Source organism: Salvelinus alpinus, chromosome 3 (assembly GCF_045679555.1).
Source record: "Salvelinus alpinus chromosome 3, SLU_Salpinus.1, whole genome shotgun sequence".
Classification (NCBI taxonomy): domain Eukaryota; kingdom Metazoa; phylum Chordata; class Actinopteri; order Salmoniformes; family Salmonidae; genus Salvelinus; species Salvelinus alpinus.
The window spans coordinates 3867616-3891701 of NC_092088.1; the positions used below are offsets into that span (position 1 = coordinate 3867616).

General features: G+C 52.8%; 1 protein-coding gene across 11 annotated transcripts in view; it reads right to left on the reverse strand.

Moving 5' to 3' along the window:
- Positions 1-24086, reverse strand: part of vit (vitrin) — a 159443-nt gene that overhangs the window by 35458 nt on the left and 99899 nt on the right. For 7 of the 11 annotated variants that reach the window (XM_071391314.1, XM_071391311.1, XM_071391306.1 and 4 more), the window contains 4 exons: positions 7185-7250; positions 5090-5164; positions 4372-4440; positions 3444-3506 (listed from right to left, as the gene is read on the reverse strand). In XM_071391314.1, the coding sequence (XP_071247415.1) occupies positions 3444-3506; positions 4372-4440; positions 5090-5164; positions 7185-7250 (273 nt within the window). The remainder of the gene's footprint in view (positions 1-3443; positions 3507-4371; positions 4441-5089; positions 5165-7184; positions 7251-24086) is intronic. The other 4 variants (XM_071391315.1, XM_071391313.1, XM_071391309.1 and 1 more) reach the window with 1 other exon arrangement.

The window sequence follows — 24086 nt, forward strand, 5'->3', positions numbered from 1 at the left end:
TCCTGTTGGTCTCAGCCCTGTTGGTCTCAGTCCTGTTGGTCTCAGTCCTGTTGGTCTCAGTCCTGTTGGTCTCATCCCTGTTGGTCTCAGTCCTGTTGGTCTCATCCCTGTTGGTCTCATCCCTGTTGGTCTCAGCCCTGTTGGTCTCAGCTCTGTTGGTCTCAGTCCTGTTGGTCTCAGCCCTGTTGGTCTCATCCCTGTTGGTCTCAGTCCTGTTGGTTTCAGTCCTGTTGGTTTCAGTCCTGTTGGTCTCAGCCCTGGTGGTCTCAGTCCTGTTGGTCTCAGCCCTGTTGGTCTCAGCCCTGTTGGTCTCATCCCTGTTGGTTTCAGTCCTGTTGGTCTCAGCCCTGGTGGTCTCAGTCCTGTTGGTCTCAGCCCTGTTGGTCTCAGCCCTGTTGGTCTCAGCCCTGATGGTCTCATCCCTGTTGGTTTCAGTCCTGTTGGTCTCAGCCCTGGTGGTCTCAGTCCTGTTGGTCTCATCCCTGTTGGTCTCAGTCCTGTTGGTCTCAGCCCTGTTGGTCTCATCCCTGTTGGTCTCAGCCCTGTTGGTCTCAGCCCTGGTGGTCTCAGTCCTGTTGGTCTCATCCCTGTTGGTCTCAGCCCTGTTGGTCTCAGTCATGTTGGTCTCATCCCTGTTGGTCTCAGCCCTGTTGGTCCTGTTGGTCTCATCCCTGTTGGTCTCAGCCCTGTTGGTCTCATCCCTGTTGGTCTCAGTCCTGTTGGTCTCATCCCTGTTGGTCTCAGTCCTGTTGGTTTCAGCCCTGTTGGTCTCATCCCTGCTGGTCTCAGTCCTGTTGGTCTCATCCCTGTTGGTCTCAGTCCTGTTGATCTCAGCCCTGTTGGTCTCAGCCCTGTTGGTCTCAGCCCTGTTGGTCTCATCCCTGTTGGTCTCAGTCCTGTTGGTTTCAGCCCTGTTGGTCTCATCCCTGCTGGTCTCAGTCCTGTTGGTCTCATCCCTGTTGGTCTCAGCCCTGTTGGTCTCAGTCCTGTTGGTCTCAGCCCTGTTGGTCTCAGCCCTGCTGGTGTCAGTCATGTTGGTCTCAGTCCTGTTGGTCTCATCCCTGTTGGTCTCATCCCTGTTGGTCTCAGTCCTGTTGGTCTCAGTCCTGTTGGTCTCATCCCTGTTGGTCTCATCCCTGTTGGTCTCATCCCTGTTGGTCTCATCCCTGCTGGTCTCAGTCATGTTGGTCTCAGTCCTGTTGGTCTCAGCCCTGTTGGTCTCATCCCTGTTGGTCTCATCCCTGCTGGTCTCAGTCATGTTGGTCTCAGCCCTGTTGGTCTCATCCCTGCTGGTCTCAGTCATGTTGGTCTCATCCCTGTTGGTCTCATCCCTGTTGGTCTCATCCCTGTTGGTCTCAGAAACCTGCTCTTCATTTAAGATCTAGATGCCTTCACCATGTTCCCCAACCCCAACCCTGATAGAACTAACCCTACCCCCAACCCCGACCCCAACCCTAACCCTAACCCCAACCCCAACCCTAACCCCCAACTCTAACCCCAAACCCCCAACCCTAACCCTAACCCTAACCCTAACCCTAACCCTAACCCTAACCCTAACCCCAACCCCAACCCTTACCCCCAACTCTAACCCCAAACCCTGACCCCAACCCTAACCCTAACCCTTACCCTAACCCCAACCCTAACGCTAACCCTAACCCTAACCCTAACCCTAACCCTAACCCTAAACCCTAACCCTAACCCTAACCCTAACCCTATCTAACCCTAACCCTAACCCTAACCCTAACCCTAACCCTAACCCTAACCCTAACCCTAACCCCAACCCCAACCCCAACCCTAACTCCGACCCCAACCCCAAACCCCCAACCCTAACCCTAACCCCCAACTCTAACCCCAACCCCGACCCCAACCCCAACCCCAACCCTAACCCTAACCCTAACCCTAACCCCAACCCTAACCCTAACGACCCTAACCCTAACCCTAACCCTAACCCCAACCCTAACCCCAACCCTAACCCTAACCCTAACCCTAACCCTAACCCTAACCCTAACCCTAACCCTAACCCTAACCCTAACCCTAACCCTAACCCTAACCCTAACCCTAACCCTAACCCTAACCCCGACCCTAACCCTAACCCTAACCCTAACCCTAACCCTAACCCTAACCCTAACCCTAACCCTAACCCTAACCCTAACCCTAACCCTAACCCTAACCCTAACCCTAACCCTAACCCTAACCCTAACCCTAACCCCGACCCTAACCCCAACCCCAAACCCCCAACCCTAACCCTAACCCCCAACTCTAACCCCAACCCCGACCCCGACCCCAACCCCAACCCCAACCCTAACTCCGACCCCGACCCTAACCCTAACCCTAACCCTAACCCTAACCCTAACCCTAACCCTAACCCTAACCCTAACCCTAACCCTAACCCTAAACCCTAACCCTAACCCTAACCCTAACCCTAACCCTAACCCTAACCCTAACCCTAACCCTAACCCTAACCCTAACCCTAACCCTAACCCTAACCCTAACCCTAACCCTAACCCTAACCCCTAAACCCTAACCCTAACCCCGACCCCAACCCTAACCCTAACCCTAACCCTAACCCTAACCCTAACCCTAACCCTAACCCTAACCCTAACCCTAACCCTAACCCTAACCCTAACCCTAACCCTAACCCTAACCCTAACCCTAACCCTAACCCTAACCCTAACCCCAACCCCAACCCTAACCCTAACCCTAACCCTAACCCTAACCCTAACCCTAACCCTAACCCTAACCCTAACCCTAACCCTAACCCTAACCCTAACCCCAACCCTGATAGAACTAACCCTACCCCCAACCCTAACCCTAACCCCAACCCTGATAGAACTAACCCTACCCCTAACCCCAACCCCAACCCCAACCCTGACCCCGACCCCGACCCCAACCCCAACCCTAACCCCGACCCCAACCCTAACCCCAACCCCAACCCTATAGAACAGATGAGTCCAAGCACTATAATCTGCAGCTCAATGTCCTGAACTGTAGATGCCAGTTGAGGTCGTGTCTTGTCATGGGTCCATAAAGAGCTTGGTTTGGTTTGTGCATTGAGGCGTGTGTATTGATAGGAGGACTGCGATGCATTAAAACAAATCTCTAAGCTTTACAAAACACCCGGACCACATGGTGATGGAGAATTCTTGTTTTCTTTACAAAAACAAAATTCATGAGCAAAATAAAGGGATTGATTAAAAAAAGGTTTGATCCAAAAATAAAGATTTTGATCAGCCACACCATACAGTATGTGACTGGTCTCATATTGTATGTATGAAAACAATCACATCTTTATCTTATAGGGTTGCACATTTCCAGTAATTTTCCCAGAATTCCCAGGGTTTTCCCAGAAATCTCGGTTGGAAGATAAACGGAATCAGAAAGGAATAAGAAATGTCAAATTCCAACCAACGATTTCAAAGACAGAAAATGAAAAAGAAACTTACGATATTGTCCAAAGTTGTAATACCAGCGTTCAAGCTCTGAGATATCAGGCCTGGGGTCCCGGGCTACACAGGAAAGGGTTTTTACATTACGTTAACTATAATGTTAGTATCACCACCTTGGGCATCATACTGGCTCAGGATGCACACATTTTCCATGCTTATGATTGGTCAGATCTGTGACTAAACCAATCACAGACCAGGAAAGAGAAGAACCTTTTACCTGGGTCATCTTCATTAGGACACATCGTAGCAAAACAAATATAAGTGTTTCTTAATGGACAAAGGAAGGGCAGGTTGTCCCTCCTTGTTTCAGTCCAATTTTCTATGCTTTGGTGCCTAGTGAATATGACCCAGACTTATTCCCATATGTCTAGAGTCTTTAATGTAAACCATGCCATACGTCCTTCATGTACCAGTGTTCTCATGTGGTAGACACATGGCATCTGGAGAGATATTGGCATGGAATATACTTACAGTGGAACCATAGTAAACACATGCTCTACATAATACCTGAGTATATCAGTCAACATACCTGTATGGATTGATCTTTACATGCTACCTACACTGATATGAACAGATGTAGATATGTAGTCCCTGGTCCCTACACACAAGTTGTACAACTAATGTACAACGCATTTTTACGATTGTGACACAACTGAGATTTTTTTTGTTTGTTGTTGCACAAAAGTAATTACACAAGCATTGTGGAGAAGGCACTCAGCGGTTGTTTAAACATTTTCTACTCTCTGTTGTATCACAATAATATAAATTGTATCACAACTATTGAGCTAAATGTGTTGTACATCAGTTGTACGGGTGCAGTGGTGCAGTACCGTGCTGCGCTGAGAGGGGGCAGTAGAGGACGCCTGTTTTGTTGTAGCACAGTACTGCCGCTGTGACTGGTAAGGTGGTGGGTTACCTGACTTACCTGTCATCTCTGGCGCTGTCTCCGCCTCGCTCCATGTGTAGCCTGAATCTGGAGCTGCTTGACTTACGTCTGAATGTACAGCAGAGAGGGTTAGGGGAAGCAAACATTATATTAGTAGAGGTCTGCTAGCTAAGACGGTTGATAAGAGTTGGGCTTAGTTCCATTTCAGTTCTGAATTCCAATATATTTGAAATACATTGGACACAGGAGATTATAGACTAGTGACATGTATTGAAATGGGTCTTGACCACTACTCTGGTATACAGTACCCGTCAAAAGTTTGGACACCTACTCATTCCAGGGTTTTTCTTTATTTGTTACACTTTTTTGGTTACTACATGATTCCATATGTGTTATTTCATAGTTTTGATGTCTTCGCTATTATTCTACAATGTAGAAAATAGTAAAAAATAAAGATAAACCATTGAATGAGTAGGTGTGTCCAAACTTTTGACTGGAAGTGTGGTAAAAGCCAACACACAGAATACAACAACTAGATGGGTTGATACTGTGAAACGTTTTACAACGGTGTATTATTAAGATACTTTAATCAAGTTAGTTTAAGATTTACACTATGCTTTGATTATGATTTTTTTTAGCAGAACCTTTAACTAGATTGGTTTTGTATTGTTTCGTGTATTTACTGGTTGTTATGATGTATTTATGATCTGTTAAAGTATTCTTATTTAGAAGGAATGATTTTCCTCGTCTTTAGTACCTGTTGGCCGTCTCGCTCCAGGGTACCAATCAGGTCGTGCGAAGGAAGGGGGCGGCCTATCCCTACGAGTCAAAGCTGAGAGGGGGAGGGACAAGATTAGAATGTTGCGTTCATGATGGACAAGCAGATATGTTGTGATGTCATCACTCAATCTGACCAGTGCACCATGTGTTCTCTATAAAACAATAAAAAGCAGCTTTATTAGTGAGGTATGCACATGTTGCTCAATACTCATATAGGGCCAGTTCAAAAAATAGATTTTAAACTAGGAGAAGAGTAGGCTAAATCTGTGTCTGGGGAACCGGCCCATTGTGTACATGGTACCAATGTAATATAATAGAGTTGAAGGCTGTTTTGTGATATATAACACAAGGTTGTTTTGTGATATATAACTCCAGGTTGAAGCCTGTTTTGTGATATATAACACGAGGTTGTTTTGTGATATGTAACACTAGGTTGAAGGCTGTTTTGTGATATGTAACATGAGGTCGTTGTGTGATGTGTTACATATCACAAAACAACCTGGTGTTACATATCACAAAACAACCTGGTGTTACATAAGTGAGTAACCTCACACTCAACGTCAACAAAACGAAGGAGATGATCGCGGACTTCAGGAAACAGCAGAGGGAGCAGCCCCCTATCCACATCGACGGGACAGTAGTGGAGAAGGTGGAACGTTTTAAGTTCCTCGGCGTACACATCACGGACAAACTGAAATGGTCCACCCACACAGACAGCGTTGTGAATAAGGCGCAAGTAGGCAGAAGAAATTTGTCTTGTCACCGAAAACACTCACAAACTTCTACAGATGCACAATTGTTTTGAATCACCGCCTGGTACGGCAACTGCTCCGCCCACAACCGTAAGGCTCTCCAGAGGGTAGTGAGGTCTGCACAACGCATCACCGGGTGCAAACTACCTGCCCTCCAGGACACCTACACCACCCAATGTCACAGGAAGGCCAAAAAGATCATCAAGGACAACAACCACCCGAGCCACTGCTTGTTCACCCTGCTATCATCCAGAAGGCGAGGTCAGTACAGGTGCATCAAAGCTGGGACCGAGAGACTGAAAAACAGCTTCTATCTCAAGGCCATCAGACTGATAACTCTAGGTTGAATGTTGTTTTGTGATATATAACACTAAGTTGAAGGTTTTTTTGTAATGTATAAACTAGGTTGAATATTGTTTTGTGGTATATAACAGTAAGTTGAAGGATGATATGTGACATATATTGATGTGTGTGTGTATTGATGTGTGTTTGTATTTATGTGGGTGTATTGATGTGTGTTTGTATTTATGTGGGTGTATTGATGATGTGTGTGTGTATTAATGTGTGTTGATGTGTTTGTGTGGGTGTATTGGCGTGTGTATTGATGTGTGTGTGTGGGTGTGGGTGTGTGTATTGATGTGTGTGTGTGTGTGTGTGTGTATTGATGTGTGTGTGTGTATTGATGTGTGTGTGTGTGTGTGCGTGTGTGTGTATTGATGTGTGTGTGTGTATTGATGTGTGTGTGTGTATTGATGTGTGTGTGTATTGATGTGTGGGTGTGTGTGTGTGTGTATTGATGTGTGTGTGTGTGTGTGTGTGTGTGTGTGTGTATTGATGTGTGTGTGTGTGTGTGCGTGTGTGTGTGTGTATTGATGTGTGTGTGTGTATTGATATGTGTGTGTGTATTGATGTGTGTGTGTGTATTGATGTGTGTGTGTATTGATGTGTGTGTGTGTGTGTGTGTGTGTGTGTGTGTGTGTATTGATGTGTGTGTGTATTGATGTGTGTGTGTATTGATGTGTGTATTGATGTGTGTATTGGTGTGTGTATTGATGTGTGTGTGTAATGTGTGTGTGTGTGTGTGTGTGTAATGTGTGTGTGTAATGTGTGTGTGTGTGTGTGTGTAATGTGTGTGTGTAATGTGTGTGTGTAATGTGTGTGTGTAATGTGCGGGGCTCATTAGAAGAAGAGAGGGGTCCCAGCGATTCTATCAGTTTGATTCATCAATACAAACTCACTGTAAGTAACTGCACTCAGATATATTAACAGGATTCCTCAAAGGTTTTGACTAATGACAGCAAGGTTGCTGTACACACTTACTGGGGTTGTTCTGTTGCTGCTGCTGGTTCCTCTCTGCTGGAACCATCTGTACAACTCTGTTGAAAGCTGCTTAGCAACGGGAAACAGACGCAGAGAGAGAGAGAGAGAGAGAGAAGTGGATGAAGGATACAGGGAGGGAAGTTTATTATCTATTTCACTAGCTTTGACAATGTTAATATACACTACCGTTCAAAAGTTTGGGGTCACTTTGAAATATCCTTGTTTTTGAAAGAAAAGCACTTTTTTTTGGTCCATTAAAATAACATCAAATTGATCAGAAATACAGTGTAGACATTGTTAATGTTGTAAATGACTATTGTAGCTGGAAACAGCTACATAGGCGTACAGAGGCCCATTATCAGCAACCATCACTCCTGTGTTCCAATGGCACGTTGTGTTAGCTAATCCAAGTTGATCATTTGAATTGATCATTAGAAAACCCTTTTGCAATTATGTTAGCACAGCTGAAAACTGTTGTCCTATAAAACTGGCCTTCTTAGACTAGTTGAGTATCTGGAGCATCAGCATATGTAGGTTCGATTACAGGCTCAAAATGGCTAGAAACAAATAACTTTCTTCTGAAACTCGTCAGTCTATTCTTGTTCCGAGAAATTAAGGCTATTCCATGAGAGAAATTGCCAAGAAACTGAAGATCTCGTATAACGCTGTGTACTACTCCCTTCACAGAACAGCGCAAACTGGCTCTAACCAGAATAGAACGAGGAGAGGGAACAAGAATAGACTGACGAGACTGACGAGTTTCTAGCCATTTTGAGCCTGTAATCAGGCCCCAACCTAATAACCTCATAACCCAGGGAGGCCCCTACCTATAACCCAGGGAGGCCCCTACCTATAACCTCATAACCCAGGGAGGCCCCTACCTATAACCCAGGGAGGCCCCTACCTATAACCCAGGGAGGCCCCTACCTATAACCCAGGGAGGCCCCTACCTATAACCCAGGGAGGCCCCTACCTATAACCCAGGGAGGCCCCTACCTATAACCCAGGGAGGCCCCTACCTATAACCCAGGGAGGCCCCTACCTATAACCCAGGGAGGCCCCTACCTAATAACCTCATAACCCAGGGAGGCCCCTACCTATAACCCAGGGAGGCCCCTACCTATAACTCAGGGAGGCCCCTACCTATAACCCAGGGAGGCCCCTACCTATAACCCAGGGAGGCCCTTATCTATAACCCAGGGAGGCCGCTACCTATAACCCAGGGAGGCCGCTACCTATAACCCAGGGAGGCCCCTACCTATAACCCAGGGAGGCCCCTACCTATAACCCAGGAAGGCCCCTACCTATAACCCAGGGAGGCCCCTACATATAAATTGGAAGGCCCCTACCTATAACCCAGGGAGGCCACTACCTATAACCCAGGGAGGCCCCTACCTATAACCCAGGGAGGCCCCTACCTATAACCCAGGGAGGCCCCTACCTATAACCAAGGGAGGCCCCTACCTATAACCCACGAAGGCCCCACCTATAACCCAGGGAGGCCCCTACCTATAACTTCATAACCCAGGGAGGCCCCTACCAAATAACCTCATAACCCAGGGAGGCCCCTATCTATAACCTCATAACCCAGGGGGGGCCCTACCTATAACCCAGGGAGGCCCTACCTATAACCTCATAACCCAGGGAGGCCCCTACCTATAACCTCATAACCCAGGGAGGCCCCTACCTAATAACCTCATAACCCAGGGAGGCCCTACCTATAACCCAGGGATGCCCCTACCAAATAACCTCATAACCCAGGGAGGCCCCTACCAAATAACCTCATAACACAGGGAGGCCCCTACCTATAACCTCATAACCCAGGGAGGCCCCTACCTATAACCTCATAACCCAGGGAGACCCCTACCTATAACCCAGGGAGACCCCTACCTATAACCCAGGGAGGCCCCTACCTATAACCCAGGGAGGCCCCTACCTAATAACCCAGGGAGGCCCCTACCTATGACCCAGGGAGGCCCCTACCTAATAACCCAGGGAGGCCCCTACCTATAACCCAGGGAGGCCCCTATCTATAACCTCATAACCCAGGGAGGCCCCTACCTATAACCCAGGGAGGCCCCTACCTAATAACCCAGGGAGGCCCCTACCTATAACCCAGGAAGGCCCCTACCTAATAACCCAGGGAGGCCCCTACCTAATAACCCAGGGAGGCCCCTACCTAATAACCCAGGGAGACCCCTACCTATAACCCAGGGAGGCCCCTACCTATAACCCAGGGAGGCCCCTACCTATAACCCAGGGAGGCCCCTATCTATAACCTCATAACTCAGGGGGGCCCCTACCTATAACCCAGGGAGGCCCCTACCTATAACCTCATAACTCAGGGAGGCCCCTACCAAATAACCTCATAACTCAGGGGGGCCCCTACCTAATAACCCAGGGAGGCCCCTATCTATAACCTCATAACCAAGGGAGGCCCCTACCTATAACCTAATAACCCAGGGAGGCCCCTACCTAATAACCTAATAACCCAGGGAGGCCCCTACCTAATAACCTCATAACCAAGGGAGGCCCCTACCTAATAACCCAGGGAGGCCCCTACCTAATAACCCAGGAAGGCCCCTACCTAATAACCTTATAACCCAGGGAGGCCCCTACCTATAACCCAGGGAGGCCCCTACCTATAACCCAGGGAGGCCCCTACCTATAACCTCATAACCCAGGGGGGCCCCTACCTATAACCCAGGGAGACCCCTACCTAATAACCTCATAACCCAGGGAGGCCCCTACCTATAACCTCATAACCCAGGGGGGGCCCTACCTATAACCCAGGGAGACCCCTACCTATAACCTCATAACCCAGGGAGACCCCTACCTAATAACCTCATAACCAAGGGAGGCCCCTACCTAATAACCCAGGGAAGCCCCTACCTATAACCTAGGGAGGCCCCTAACTATAACCCAGGGAGGCCCCTACCTATAACCTCATAACCCAGGGAGGCCCCTACCTAATAACCTCATAACCAAGGGAGGCCCCTACCTATAACCCAGGGATGCCCCTACCTATAATCCAGGGAGGCCCCTACCTATAACCTCATAACCCAGGGAGGCCCTACCTATAACCCAGGGAGGCCCCTACCTAATAACCCAGGGAGGCCCCTACCTATAACCTCATAACCCAGGGAGGCCCCTACCTAATAACCTCATAACCCAGGGAGGCCCCTACCTAATAACCTCATAACCCAGGGAGGCCCTACCTATAACCCAGGGAGGCCCCTACCTAATAACCCAGGGAGGCCCCTACCTATAACCCAGGGAGGCCCCTACCTAATAACCCAGGGAGGCCCCTACCTATAACCCAGGGAGGCCCCTAAATATAACCCAGGGAGGCCCCTACCTATAACCCAGGGAGGCCCCTACCTATAACCCAGGGAGGCCCCTACCTATAACCCAGGGAGGCCCCTACCTAATAACCCAGGGAGGCCCCTAAATATAACCCAGGGAGGCCCCTACCTATAACCCAGGGAGGCCCCTACCTATAACCCAGGGAGGCCCCTACCTAATAACCCAGGGAGGCCCCTACCTAATAACCTAAAATCATAACCCAGGGAGGCCCCTACCTAATAACCTCATAACCCAGGGAGGCCCCTACCTATAACCTCATAACCCAGGGAGGCCCCTACCTATAACCCAGGGAGGCCCCTAAATATAACCCAGGGAGGCCCCTACCTATAACCCAGGGAGGCCCCTACCTATAACCCAGGGAGGCCCCTACCTATAACCCAGGGAGGCCCCTACCTAATAACCCAGGGAGGCCCCTACCTAATAACCCAGGGAGGCCCCTACCTATAACCCAGGGAGGCCCCTACCTATAACCCAGGGAGGCCCCTACCTAATAACCCAGGGAGGCCCCTACCTAATAACCCAGGGAGGCCCCTACCTAATAACCTCATAACCCAGGGAGGCCCCTACTTAATAACCTAATAACCCAGTGAGGCCCCTTCCTAATAACCCAGGGAGACCCCTACCTAATAACCCAGGGAGACCCCTACCTAATAACCCAGGGAGGCCCCTACCTATAACCCAGGGAGGCCCCTACCTATAACCTCATAACTCAGGGAGGCCCCTACCTAATAACCTCATAACCCAGGGAGGCCCCTACCTAATAACCCAGGGAGACCCCTACCAAATAACCTCATAACCCAGGGAGGCCCCTACCTAATAACCCAGGGAGGCCCCTACCTAATAACCCAGGGAGGCCCCTACCTAATAACCCAGGGAAGCCTCTACCTAATAACCTCATAACCCAGGGAGGCCCCTACCTATAACCCAGGGAGGCCCCTACCAAATAACCTCATAACCCAGGGAGGCCCCTACCTAATAACCTCATAACCAAAGGAGGCCCCTACCTAATAACCCAGGGAGACCCCTACCTAATAACCTCATAACCCAGGGAGGCCCCTACCGATAACCTCATAACCCAGGGAGGCCCCTACCTATAACCCAGGGAGGCCCCTACCTATAACCCAGGGAGGCCCCTACCGATAACCTCATAACCCAGGGAGGCCCCTACATATAACCCAGGGAGGCCCCTACCTATAACCCAGGGAGACCCCTACCTAATAACCTCATAACCCAGGGAGGCCCCTACCTATAATCCAGGGAGGCCCCTACCTATAATCCAGGGAGGCCCCTACCTAATAACCTCATAACCCAGGGAGGCCCCTACCTAATAACCTCATAACCCAGGGAGGCCCCTACCTAATAACCTCATAACCCAGGGAGGCCCCTACCTATAACCCAGGGAGGCCACTACCTATAACCCAGGGAGGCCCCTACCTAATAACCTCATAACCCAGGGAGGCCCCTACCTAATAACCTCATAACCCAGGGAGGCCCCTACCTATAACCTCATAACCCAGGGAGGCCACTACCTATAACCCAGGGAGGCCCCTACCTATAACCCAGGGAGGCCCCTACCTAATAACCTCATAACCCAGGGAGGCCCCTACCTATAACCCAGGGAGGCCCCTACCTATAACCCAGGGAGGCCCCTACCTATAACCCAGGGAGGCCCCTACCTATAACCCAGGGAGGCCCCTACCTATAACCCAGGGAGGCCCCTACCTATAACCCAGGGAGGCCCCTACCTATAACCCAGGGAGGCCCCTACCTATAACCCAGGGAGGCCCCTACCTATAACCCAGGGAGGCCCCTACCTAATAACCTCATAACCCAGGGAGGCCCCTACCTAATAACCTCATAACCAAGGGAGGCCCCTACCTAATAACCCAGGGAGGCCCCTACCTATAACCTCATAACCCAGGGAGGCCCCTACCTATAACCTCATAACCCAGGGAGACCCCTACCTAATAACCTCATAACCAAGGGAGGCCCCTACCTAATAACCCAGGGAAGCCCCTACCTATAACCTAGGGAGGCCCCTACCTATAACCCAGGGAGGCCCCTACCTATAACCTCATAACCCAGGGAGGCCCCTACCTAATAACCTCATAACCAAGCGAGGCCCCTACCTATAACCCAGGGATGCCCCTACCTATAATCCAGGGAGGCCCCTACCTATAACCTCATAACCCAGGGAGGCCCTACCTATAACCCAGGGAGGCCCCTACCTAATAACCCAGGGAGGCCCCTACCTATAACCTCATAACCCAGGGAGGCCCCTACCTAATAACCTCATAACCCAGGGAGGCCCCTACCTAATAACCTCATAACCCAGGGAGGCCCTACCTATAACCCAGGGAGGCCCCTACCTAATAACCCAGGGAGGCCCCTACCTATAACCCAGGGAGGCCCCTACCTAATAACCCAGGGAGGCCCCTACCTAATAACCCAGGGAGGCCCCTACCTATAACCCAGGGAGGCCCCTACCTATAACCCAGGGAGGCCCCTACCTATAACCCAGGGAGGCCCCTACCTATAACCCAGGGAGGCCCCTACCTATAACCCAGGGAGGCCCCTACCTAATAACCCAGGGAGGCCCCTAAATATAACCCAGGGAGGCCCCTACCTATAACCCAGGGAGGCCCCTACCTATAACCCAGGGAGGCCCCTACATAATAACCCAGGGAGGCCCCTACCTAATAACCCAGGGAGGCCCCTACCTAATAACCCAGGGAGGCCCCTACCTAATAACCTCATAACCCAGGGAGGCCCCTACTTAATAACCTAATAACCCAGTGAGGCCCCTACCTAATAACCCAGGGAGACCCCTACCTAATAACCCAGGGAGACCCCTACCTAATAACCCAGGGAGGCCCCTACCTATAACCCAGGGAGGCCCCTACCTATAACCTCATAACTCAGGGAGGCCCCTACCTAATAACCTCATAACCCAGGGAGGCCCCTACCTAATAACCCAGGGAGACCCCTACCAAATAACCCAGGGAGGCCCCTACCTAATAACCCAGGGAGGCCTCTACCTAATAACCTCATAACCCAGGGAGGCCCCTACCTATAACCCAGGGAGGCCCCTACCAAATAACCTCATAACCCAGGGAGGCCCCTACCTAATAACCTCATAACCAAGGGAGGCCCCTACCTAATAACCCAGGGAGACCCCTACCTAATAACCTCATAACCCAGGGAGGCCCCTACCGATAACCTCATAACCCAGGGAGGCCCCTACCTATAACCCAGGGAGGCCCCTACCTATAACCCAGGGAGGCCCCTACCGATAACCTCATAACCCAGGGAGGCCCCTACCTATAACCCAGGGAGGCCCCTACCTATAACCCAGGGAGACCCCTACCTAATAACCTCATAACCCAGGGAGGGCCCTACCTATAATCCAGGGAGGCCCCTACCTATAATCCAGGGAGGCCCCTACCTAATAACCTCATAACCCAGGGAGGCCCCTACCTAATAACCTCATAACCCAGGGAGGCCCCTACCTAATAACCTCATAACCCAGGGAGGCCCCTACCTATAACCCAGGGAGGCCCCTACCTAATAACCTCATAACCCAGGGAGGCCCCTACCTAATAACCTCATAACCCAGGGAGGCCCCTACCTATAACCTCATAACCCAGGGAGGCCACTACCTATAACCCAGGGAGGCCCCTACCTATAACCCAGGGAGGCCCCTACCTAATAACCTCATAACCCAGGGAGGCCCCTACCTATAACCCAGGGAGGCCCCTACCTATAACCCAGGGAGGCCCCTACCTATAACCAGGGGAGGCCCCTACCTATAACCCAGGGAGGCCCCTACCTATAACCCAGGGAGGCCCCTACCTATAACCCAGGGAGGCCCCTACCTATAACCCAGGGAGGCCCCTACCTATAACCCAGGGAGGCCCCTACCTATAACCCAGGGAGGCCCCTACCTATAACCCAGGGAGGCCCCTACCTATAACCCACGAAGGCCCCTACCTATAACCCAGGGAGGCCCCTACCTAATAACCTCATAACCCAGGGAGGCCCCTACCTAAAACCCAGGGAGGCCCCTACCTATAACTCAGGGAGGCCCCTACCTATAACCCAGGGAGGCCCCTACCTATAACCCAGGGAGGCCCTTATCTATAACCCAGGGAGGCCGCTACCTATAACCCAGGGAGGCCGCTACCTATAACCCAGGGAGGCCCCTACCTATAACCCAGGGAGGCCCCTACCTATAACCCAGGAAGGCCCCTACCTATAACCCAGGGAGGCCCCTACATATAAATTGGAAGGCCCCTACCTATAACCCAGGGAGGCCCCTACCTATAACCCAGGGAGGCCCCTACCTAATAACCTCATAACCCAGGGAGGCCCCTACCTAATAACCTCATAACCAAGGGAGGCCCCTACCTAATAACCCAGGGAGGCCCCTACCTATAACCTCATAACCCAGGGAGGCCCCTACCTATAACCTCATAACCCAGGGAGACCCCTACCTAATAACCTCATAACCAAGGGAGGCCCCTACCTAATAACCCAGGGAAGCCCCTACCTATAACCTAGGGAGGCCCCTACCTATAACCCAGGGAGGCCCCTACCTATAACCTCATAACCCAGGGAGGCCCCTACCTAATAACCTCATAACCAAGCGAGGCCCCTACCTATAACCCAGGGATGCCCCTACCTATAATCCAGGGAGGCCCCTACCTATAACCTCATAACCCAGGGAGGCCCTACCTATAACCCAGGGAGGCCCCTACCTAATAACCCAGGGAGGCCCCTACCTATAACCTCATAACCCAGGGAGGCCCCTACCTAATAACCTCATAACCCAGGGAGGCCCCTACCTAATAACCTCATAACCCAGGGAGGCCCTACCTATAACCCAGGGAGGCCCCTACCTAATAACCCAGGGAGGCCCCTACCTATAACCCAGGGAGGCCCCTACCTAATAACCCAGGGAGGCCCCTACCTAATAACCCAGGGAGGCCCCTACCTATAACCCAGGGAGGCCCCTACCTATAACCCAGGGAGGCCCCTACCTATAACCCAGGGAGGCCCCTACCTATAACCCAGGGAGGCCCCTACCTATAACCCAGGGAGGCCCCTACCTAATAACCCAGGGAGGCCCCTAAATATAACCCAGGGAGGCCCCTACCTATAACCCAGGGAGGCCCCTACCTATAACCCAGGGAGGCCCCTACCTAATAACCCAGGGAGGCCCCTACCTAATAACCCAGGGAGGCCCCTACCTAATAACCCAGGGAGGCCCCTACCTAATAACCTCATAACCCAGGGAGGCCCCTACTTAATAACCTAATAACCCAGTGAGGCCCCTACCTAATAACCCAGGGAGACCCCTACCTAATAACCCAGGGAGACCCCTACCTAATAACCCAGGGAGGCCCCTACCTATAACCCAGGGAGGCCCCTACCTATAACCTCATAACTCAGGGAGGCCCCTACCTAATAACCTCATAACCCAGGGAGGCCCCTACCTAATAACCCAGGGAGACCCCTACCAAATAACCCAGGGAGGCCCCTACCTAATAACCCAGGGAGGCCTCTACCTAATAACCTCATAACCCAGGGAGGCCCCTACCTATAACCCAGGGAGGCCCCTACCAAATAACCTCATAACCCAGGGAGGCCCCTACCTAATAACCTCATAACCAAGGGAGGCCCCTACCTAATAACCCAGGGAGACCCCTACCTAATAACCTCATAACCCAGGGAGGCCCCTACCGATAACCTCATAACCCAGGGAGGCCCCTACCTATAACCCAGGGAGGCCCCTACCTATAACCCAGGGAGGCCCCTACCGATAACCTCATAACCCAGGGAGGCCCCTACCTATAACCCAGGGAGGCCCCTACCTATAACCCAGGGAGACCCCTACCTAATAACCTCATAACCCAGGGAGGGCCCTACCTATAATCCAGGGAGGCCCCTACCTATAATCCAGGGAGGCCCCTACCTAATAACCTCATAACCCAGGGAGGCCCCTACCTAATAACCTCATAACCCAGGGAGGCCCCTACCTAATAACCTCATAACCCAGGGAGGCCCCTACCTATAACCCAGGGAGGCCCCTACCTAATAACCTCATAACCCAGGGAGGCCCCTACCTAATAACCTCATAACCCAGGGAGGCCCCTACCTATAACCTCATAACCCAGGGAGGCCACTACCTATAACCCAGGGAGGCCCCTACCTATAACCCAGGGAGGCCCCTACCTAATAACCTCATAACCCAGGGAGGCCCCTACCTATAACCCAGGGAGGCCCCTACCTATAACCCAGGGAGGCCCCTACCTATAACCAGGGGAGGCCCCTACCTATAACCCAGGGAGGCCCCTACCTATAACCCAGGGAGGCCCCTACCTATAACCCAGGGAGGCCCCTACCTATAACCCAGGGAGGCCCCTACCTATAACCCAGGGAGGCCCCTACCTATAACCCAGGGAGGCCCCTACCTATAACCCAGGGAGGCCCCTACCTATAACCCACGAAGGCCCCTACCTATAACCCAGGGAGGCCCCTACCTAATAACCTCATAACCCAGGGAGGCCCCTACCTAAAACCCAGGGAGGCCCCTACCTATAACTCAGGGAGGCCCCTACCTATAACCCAGGGAGGCCCCTACCTATAACCCAGGGAGGCCCTTATCTATAACCCAGGGAGGCCGCTACCTATAACCCAGGGAGGCCGCTACCTATAACCCAGGGAGGCCCCTACCTATAACCCAGGGAGGCCCCTACCTATAACCCAGGAAGGCCCCTACCTATAACCCAGGGAGGCCCCTACATATAAATTGGAAGGCCCCTACCTATAACCCAGGGAGGCCACTACCTATAACCCAGGGAGGCCCCTACCTATAACCCAGGGAGGCCCCTACCTATAACCCAGGGAGGCCCCTACCTATAACCAAGGGAGGCCCCTACCTATAACCCACGAAGGCCCCACCTATAACCCAGGGAGGCCCCTACCTATAACTTCATAACCCAGGGAGGCCCCTACCAAATAACCTCATAACCCAGGGAGGCCCCTATCTATAACCTCATAACCCAGGGGGGGCCCTACCTATAACCCAGGGAGGCCCTACCTATAACCTCATAACCCAGGGAGGCCCCTACCTATAACCTCATAACCCAGGGAGGCCCCTACCTAATAACCTCATAACCCAGGGAGGCCCTACCTATAACCCAGGGAGGCCCCTACCAAATAACCTCATAACCCAGGGAGGCCCCTACCAAATAACCTCATAACACAGGGAGGCCCCTACCTATAACCTCATAACCCAGGGAGGCCCCTACCTATAACCTCATAACCCAGGGAGACCCCTACCTATAACCCAGGGAGACCCCTACCTATAACCCAGGGAGGCCCCTACCTATAACCCAGGGAGGCCCCTACCTAATAACCCAGGGAGGCCCCTACCTATAACCCAGGGAGGCCCCTACCTAATAACCCAGGGAGGCCCCTACCTATAACCCAGGGAGGCCCCTATCTATAACCTCATAACCCAGGGAGGCCCCTACCTATAACCCAGGGAGGCCCCTACCTAATAACCCAGGGAGGCCCCTACCTATAACTCAGGGAGGCCCCTACCTAATAACCCAGGGAGGCCCCTACCTAATAACCCAGGGAGGCCCCTACCTAATAACCCAGGGAGACCCCTACCTATAACCCAGGGAGGCCCCTACCTATAACCCAGGGAGGCCCCTACCTATAACCCAGGGAGGCCCCTATCTATAACCTCATAACTCAGGGGGGCCCCTACCTATAACCCAGGGAGGCCCCTACCAAATAACCTCATAACTCAGGGGGGCCCCTACCTAATAACCCAGGGAGGCCCCTACCTATAACCTCATAACCAAGGGAGGCCCCTACCTATAACCTAATAACCCAGGGAGGCCCCTACCTAATAACCTAATAACCCAGGGAGGCCCCTACCTAATAACCTCATAACCAAGGGAGGCCCCTACCTAATAACCCAGGGAGGCCCCTACCTAATAACCCAGGAAGGCCCCTACCTAATAACCTTATAACCCAGGGAGGCCCCTACCTATAACCCAGGGAGGCCCCTACCTATAACCCAGGGAGGCCCCTACCTATAACCTCATAACCCAGGGGGGCCCCTACCTATAACCCAGGGAGACCCCTACCTAATAACCTCATAACCCAGGGAGGCCCCTACCTATAACCTCATAACCCAGGGGGGGCCCTACCTATAACCCAGGGAGACCCCTACCTATAACCTCATAACCCAGGGAGACCCCTACCTAATAACCTCATAACCAAGGGAGGCCCCTACCTAATAACCCAGGGAAGCCCCTACCTATAACCTAGGGAGGCCCCTACCTATAACCCAGGGAGGCCCCTACCTATAACCTCATAACCCAGGGAGGCCCCTACCTAATAACCTCATAACCAAGGGAGGCCCCTACCTATAACCCAGGGATGCCCCTACCTATAATCCAGGGAGGCCCCTACCTATAACCTCATAACCCAGGGAGGCCCTACCTATAACCCAGGGAGGCCCCTACCTAATAACCCAGGGAGGCCCCTACCTATAACCTCATAACCCAGGGAGGCCCCTACCTAATAACCTCATAACCCAGGGAGGCCCCTACCTAATAACCTCATAACCCAGGGAGGCCCTACCTATAACCCAGGGAGGCCCCTACCTAATAACCCAGGGAGGCCCCTACCTATAACCCAGGGAGGCCCCTACCTAATAACCCAGGGAGGCCCCTACCAATAACCCAGGGAGGCCCCTAAATATAACCCAGGGAGGCCCCTACCTATAACCCAGGGAGGCCCCTACCTATAACCCAGGGAGGCCCCTACCTATAACCCAGGGAGGCCCCTACCTAATAACCCAGGGAGGCCCCTAAATATAACCCAGGGAGGCCCCTACCTATAACCCAGGGAGGCCCCTACCTATAACCCAGGGAGGCCCCTACCTAATAACCCAGGGAGGCCCCTACCTAATAACCCAGGGAGGCCCCTACCTAATAACCTCATAACCCAGGGAGGCCCCTACCTAATAACCTCATAACCCAGGGAGGCCCCTACCTATAACCTCATAACCCAGGGAGGCCCCTACCTATAACCCAGGGAGGCCCCTAAATATAACCCAGGGAGGCCCCTACCTATAACCCAGGGAGGCCCCTACCTATAACCCAGGGAGGCCCCTACCTATAACCCAGGGAGGCCCCTACCTAATAACCCAGGGAGGCCCCTAAATATAACCCAGGGAGGCCCCTACCTATAACCCAGGGAGGCCCCTACCTATAACCCAGGGAGGCCCCTACCTAATAACCCAGGGAGGCCCCTACCTAATAACCCAGGGAGGCCCCTACCTAATAACCTCATAACCCAGGGAGGCCCCTACCTAATAACCTCATAACCCAGGGAGGCCCCTACTTAATAACCTAATAACCCAGTGAGGCCCCTACCTAATAACCCAGGGAGACCCCTACCTAATAACCCAGGGAGGCCCCTACCTATAACCCAGGGAGGCCCCTACCTATAACCTCATAACTCAGGGAGGCCCCTACCTAATAACCTCATAACCCAGGGAGGCCCCTACCTAATAACCCAGGGAGACCCCTACCAAATAACCTCATAACCCAGGGAGGCCCCTACCTAATAACCCAGGGAGGCCCCTACCTAATAACCCAGGGAGGCCCCTACCTAATAACCCAGGGAAGCCTCTACCTAATAACCTCATAACCCAGGGAGGCCCCTACCTATAACCCAGGGAGGCCCCTACCAAATAACCTCATAACCCAGGGAGGCCCCTACCTAATAACCTCATAACCAAGGGAGGCCCCTACCTAATAACCCAGGGAGACCCCTACCTAATAACCTCATAACCCAGGGAGGCCCCTACCGATAACCTCATAACCCAGGGAGGCCCCTACCTATAACCCAGGGAGGCCCCTACCTATAACCCAGGGAGGCCCCTACCGATAACCTCATAACCCAGTGAGGCCCCTACCCATAACCCAGGGAGGCCCCTACCTATAACCCAGGGAGACCCCTACCTAATAACCTCATAACCCAGGGAGGCCCCTACCTATAATCCAGGGAGGCCCCTACCTATAACCCAGGGAGGCCCCTACCTAATAACCTCATAACCCAGGGAGGCCCCTACCTATAACCCAGGGAGGCCACTACCTATAACCCAGGGAGGCCCCTACCTAATAACCTCATAACCCAGGGAGGCCCCTACCTAATAACCTCATAACCCAGGGAGGCCCCTACCTATAACCTCATAACCCAGGGAGGCCACTACCTATAACCCAGGGAGGCCCCTACCTATAACCCAGGGAGGCCCCTACCTAATAACCTCATAACCCAGGGAGGCCCCTACCTATAACCCAGGGAGGCCCCTACCTATAACCAGGGGAGGCCCCTACCTATAACCCAGGGAGGCCCCTACCTATAACCCAGGGAGGCCCCTACCTATAACCCAGGGAGGCCCCTACCTATAACCCAGGGAGGCCCCTACCTATAACCCAGGGAGGCCCCTACCTATAACCCAGGGAGGCCCCTACCTATAACCCAGGGAGGCCCCTACCTAATAACCTCATAACCCAGGGAGGCCCCTACCTAATAACCTCATAACCAAGGGAGGCCCCTACCTAATAACCCAGGGAGGCCCCTACCTATAACCTCATAACCCAGGGAGGCCCCTACCTATAACCTCATAACCCAGGGAGACCCCTACCTAATAACCTCATAACCAAGGGAGGCCCCTACCTAATAACCCAGGGAAGCCCCTACCTATAACCTAGGGAGGCCCCTACCTATAACCCAGGGAGGCCCCTACCTATAACCTCATAACCCAGGGAGGCCCCTACCTAATAACCTCATAACCAAGGGAGGCCCCTACCTATAACCCAGGGATGCCCCTACCTATAATCCAGGGAGGCCCCTACCTATAACCTCATAACCCAGGGAGGCCCTACCTATAACCCAGGGAGGCCCCTACCTAATAACCCAGGGAGGCCCCTACCTATAACCTCATAACCCAGGGAGGCCCCTACCTAATAACCTCATAACCCAGGGAGGCCCCTACCTAATAACCTCATAACCCAGGGAGGCCCTACCTATAACCCAGGGAGGCCCCTACCTAATAACCCAGGGAGGCCCCTACCTATAACCCAGGGAGGCCCCTACCTAATAACCCAGGGAGGCCCCTACCTATAACCCAGGGAGGCCCCTAAATATAACCCAGGGAGGCCCCTACCTATAACCCAGGGAGGCCCCTACCTATAACCCAGGGAGGCCCCTACCTATAACCCAGGGAGGCCCCTACCTAATAACCCAGGGAGGCCCCTAAACATAACCCAGGGAGGCCCCTACCTATAACCCAGGGAGGCCCCTACCTATAACCCAGGGAGGCCCCTACCTAATAACCCAGGGAGGCCCATACCTAATAACCCAGGGAGGCCCCTACCTAATAACCTCATAACCCAGGGAGGCCCCTACTTAATAACCTAATAACCCAGTGAGGCCCCTACCTAATAACCCAGGGAGACCCCTACCTAATAACCCAGGGAGACCCCTACCTAATAACCCAGGGAGGCCCCTACCTATAACCCAGGGAGGCCCCTACCTATAACCTCATAACTCAGGGAGGCCCCTACCTAATAACCTCATAACCCAGGGAGGCCCCTACCTAATAACCCAGGGAGACCCCTACCAAATAACCTCATAACCCAGGGAGGCCCCTACCTAATAACCCAGGGAGGCCCCTACCTAATAACCCAGGGAGGCCCCTACCTAATAACCCAGGGAGGCCTCTACCTAATAACCTCATAACCCAGGGAGGCCCCTACCTATAACCCAGGGAGGCCCCTACCAAATAACCTCATAACCCAGGGAGGCCCCTACCTAATAACCTCATAACCAAGGGAGGCCCCTACCTAATAACCCAGGGAGACCCCTACCTAATAACCTCATAACCCAGGGAGGCCCCTACCGATAACCTCATAACCCAGGGAGGCCCCTACCTATAACCCAGGGAGGCCCCTACCGATAACCTCATAACCCAGGGAGGCCCCTACCTATAACCCAGGGAGGCCCCTACCTATAACCCAGGGAGACCCCTACCTAATAACCTCATAACCCAGGGAGGCCCCTACCTATAATCCAGGGAGGCCCCTACCTATAATCCAGGGAGGCCCCTACCTAATAACCTCATAACCCAGGGAGGCCCCTACCTAATAACCTCATAACCCAGGGAGGCCCCTACCTAATAACCTCATAACCCAGGGAGGCCCCTACCTATAACCCAGGGAGGCCCCTACCTAATAACCTCATAACCCAGGGAGGCCCCTACCTAATAACCTCATAACCCAGGGAGGCCCCTACCTATAACCTCATAACCCAGGGAGGCCACTACCTATAACCCAGGGAGGCCCCTACCTATAACCCAGGGAGGCCCCTACCTAATAACCTCAATAACCAAGGGAGGCCCCTACCTATAACCCAGGGATGCCCCTACCTATAATCCAGGGAGGCCCCTACCTATAACCTCATAACCCAGGGAGGCCCTACCTATAACCCAGGGAGGCCCCTACCTAATAACCCAGGGAGGCCCCTACCTATAACCTCATAACCCAGGGAGGCCCCTACCTAATAACCTCATAACCCAGGGAGGCCCCTACCTAATAACCTCATAACCCAGGGAGGCCCTACCTATAACCCAGGGAGGCCCCTACCTAATAACCCAGGGAGGCCCCTACCTATAACCCAGGGAGGCCCCTACCTAATAACCCAGGGAGGCCCCTACCTATAACCCAGGGAGGCCCCTAAATATAACCCAGGGAGGCCCCTACCTATAACCCAGGGAGGCCCCTACCTATAACCCAGGGAGGCCCCTACCTATAACCCAGGGAGGCCCCTACCTAATAACCCAGGGAGGCCCCTAAATATAACCCAGGGAGGCCCCTACCTATAACCCAGGGAGGCCCCTACCTATAACCCAGGGAGGCCCCTACCTAATAACCCAGGGAGGCCCCTACCTAATAACCCAGGGAGGCCCCTACCTAATAACCTTATAACCCAGGGAGGCCCCTACCTAATAACCTCATAACCCAGGGAGGCCCCTACCTATAACCTCATAACCCAGGGAGGCCCCTACCTATAACCCAGGGAGGCCCCTAAATATAACCCAGGGAGGCCCCTACCTATAACCCAGGGAGGCCCCTACCTATAACCCAGGGAGGCCCCTACCTATAACCCAGGGAGGCCCCTACCTAATAACCCAGGGAGGCCCCTAAATATAACCCAGGGAGGCCCCTACCTATAACCCAGGGAGGCCCCTACCTATAACCCAGGGAGGCCCCTACCTAATAACCCAGGGAGGCCCCTACCTAATAACCCAGGGAGGCCCCTACCTAATAACCTCATAACCCAGGGAGGCCCCTACCTAATAACCTCATAACCCAGGGAGGCCCCTACTTAATAACCTAATAACCCAGTGAGGCCCCTACCTAATAACCCAGGGAGACCCCTACC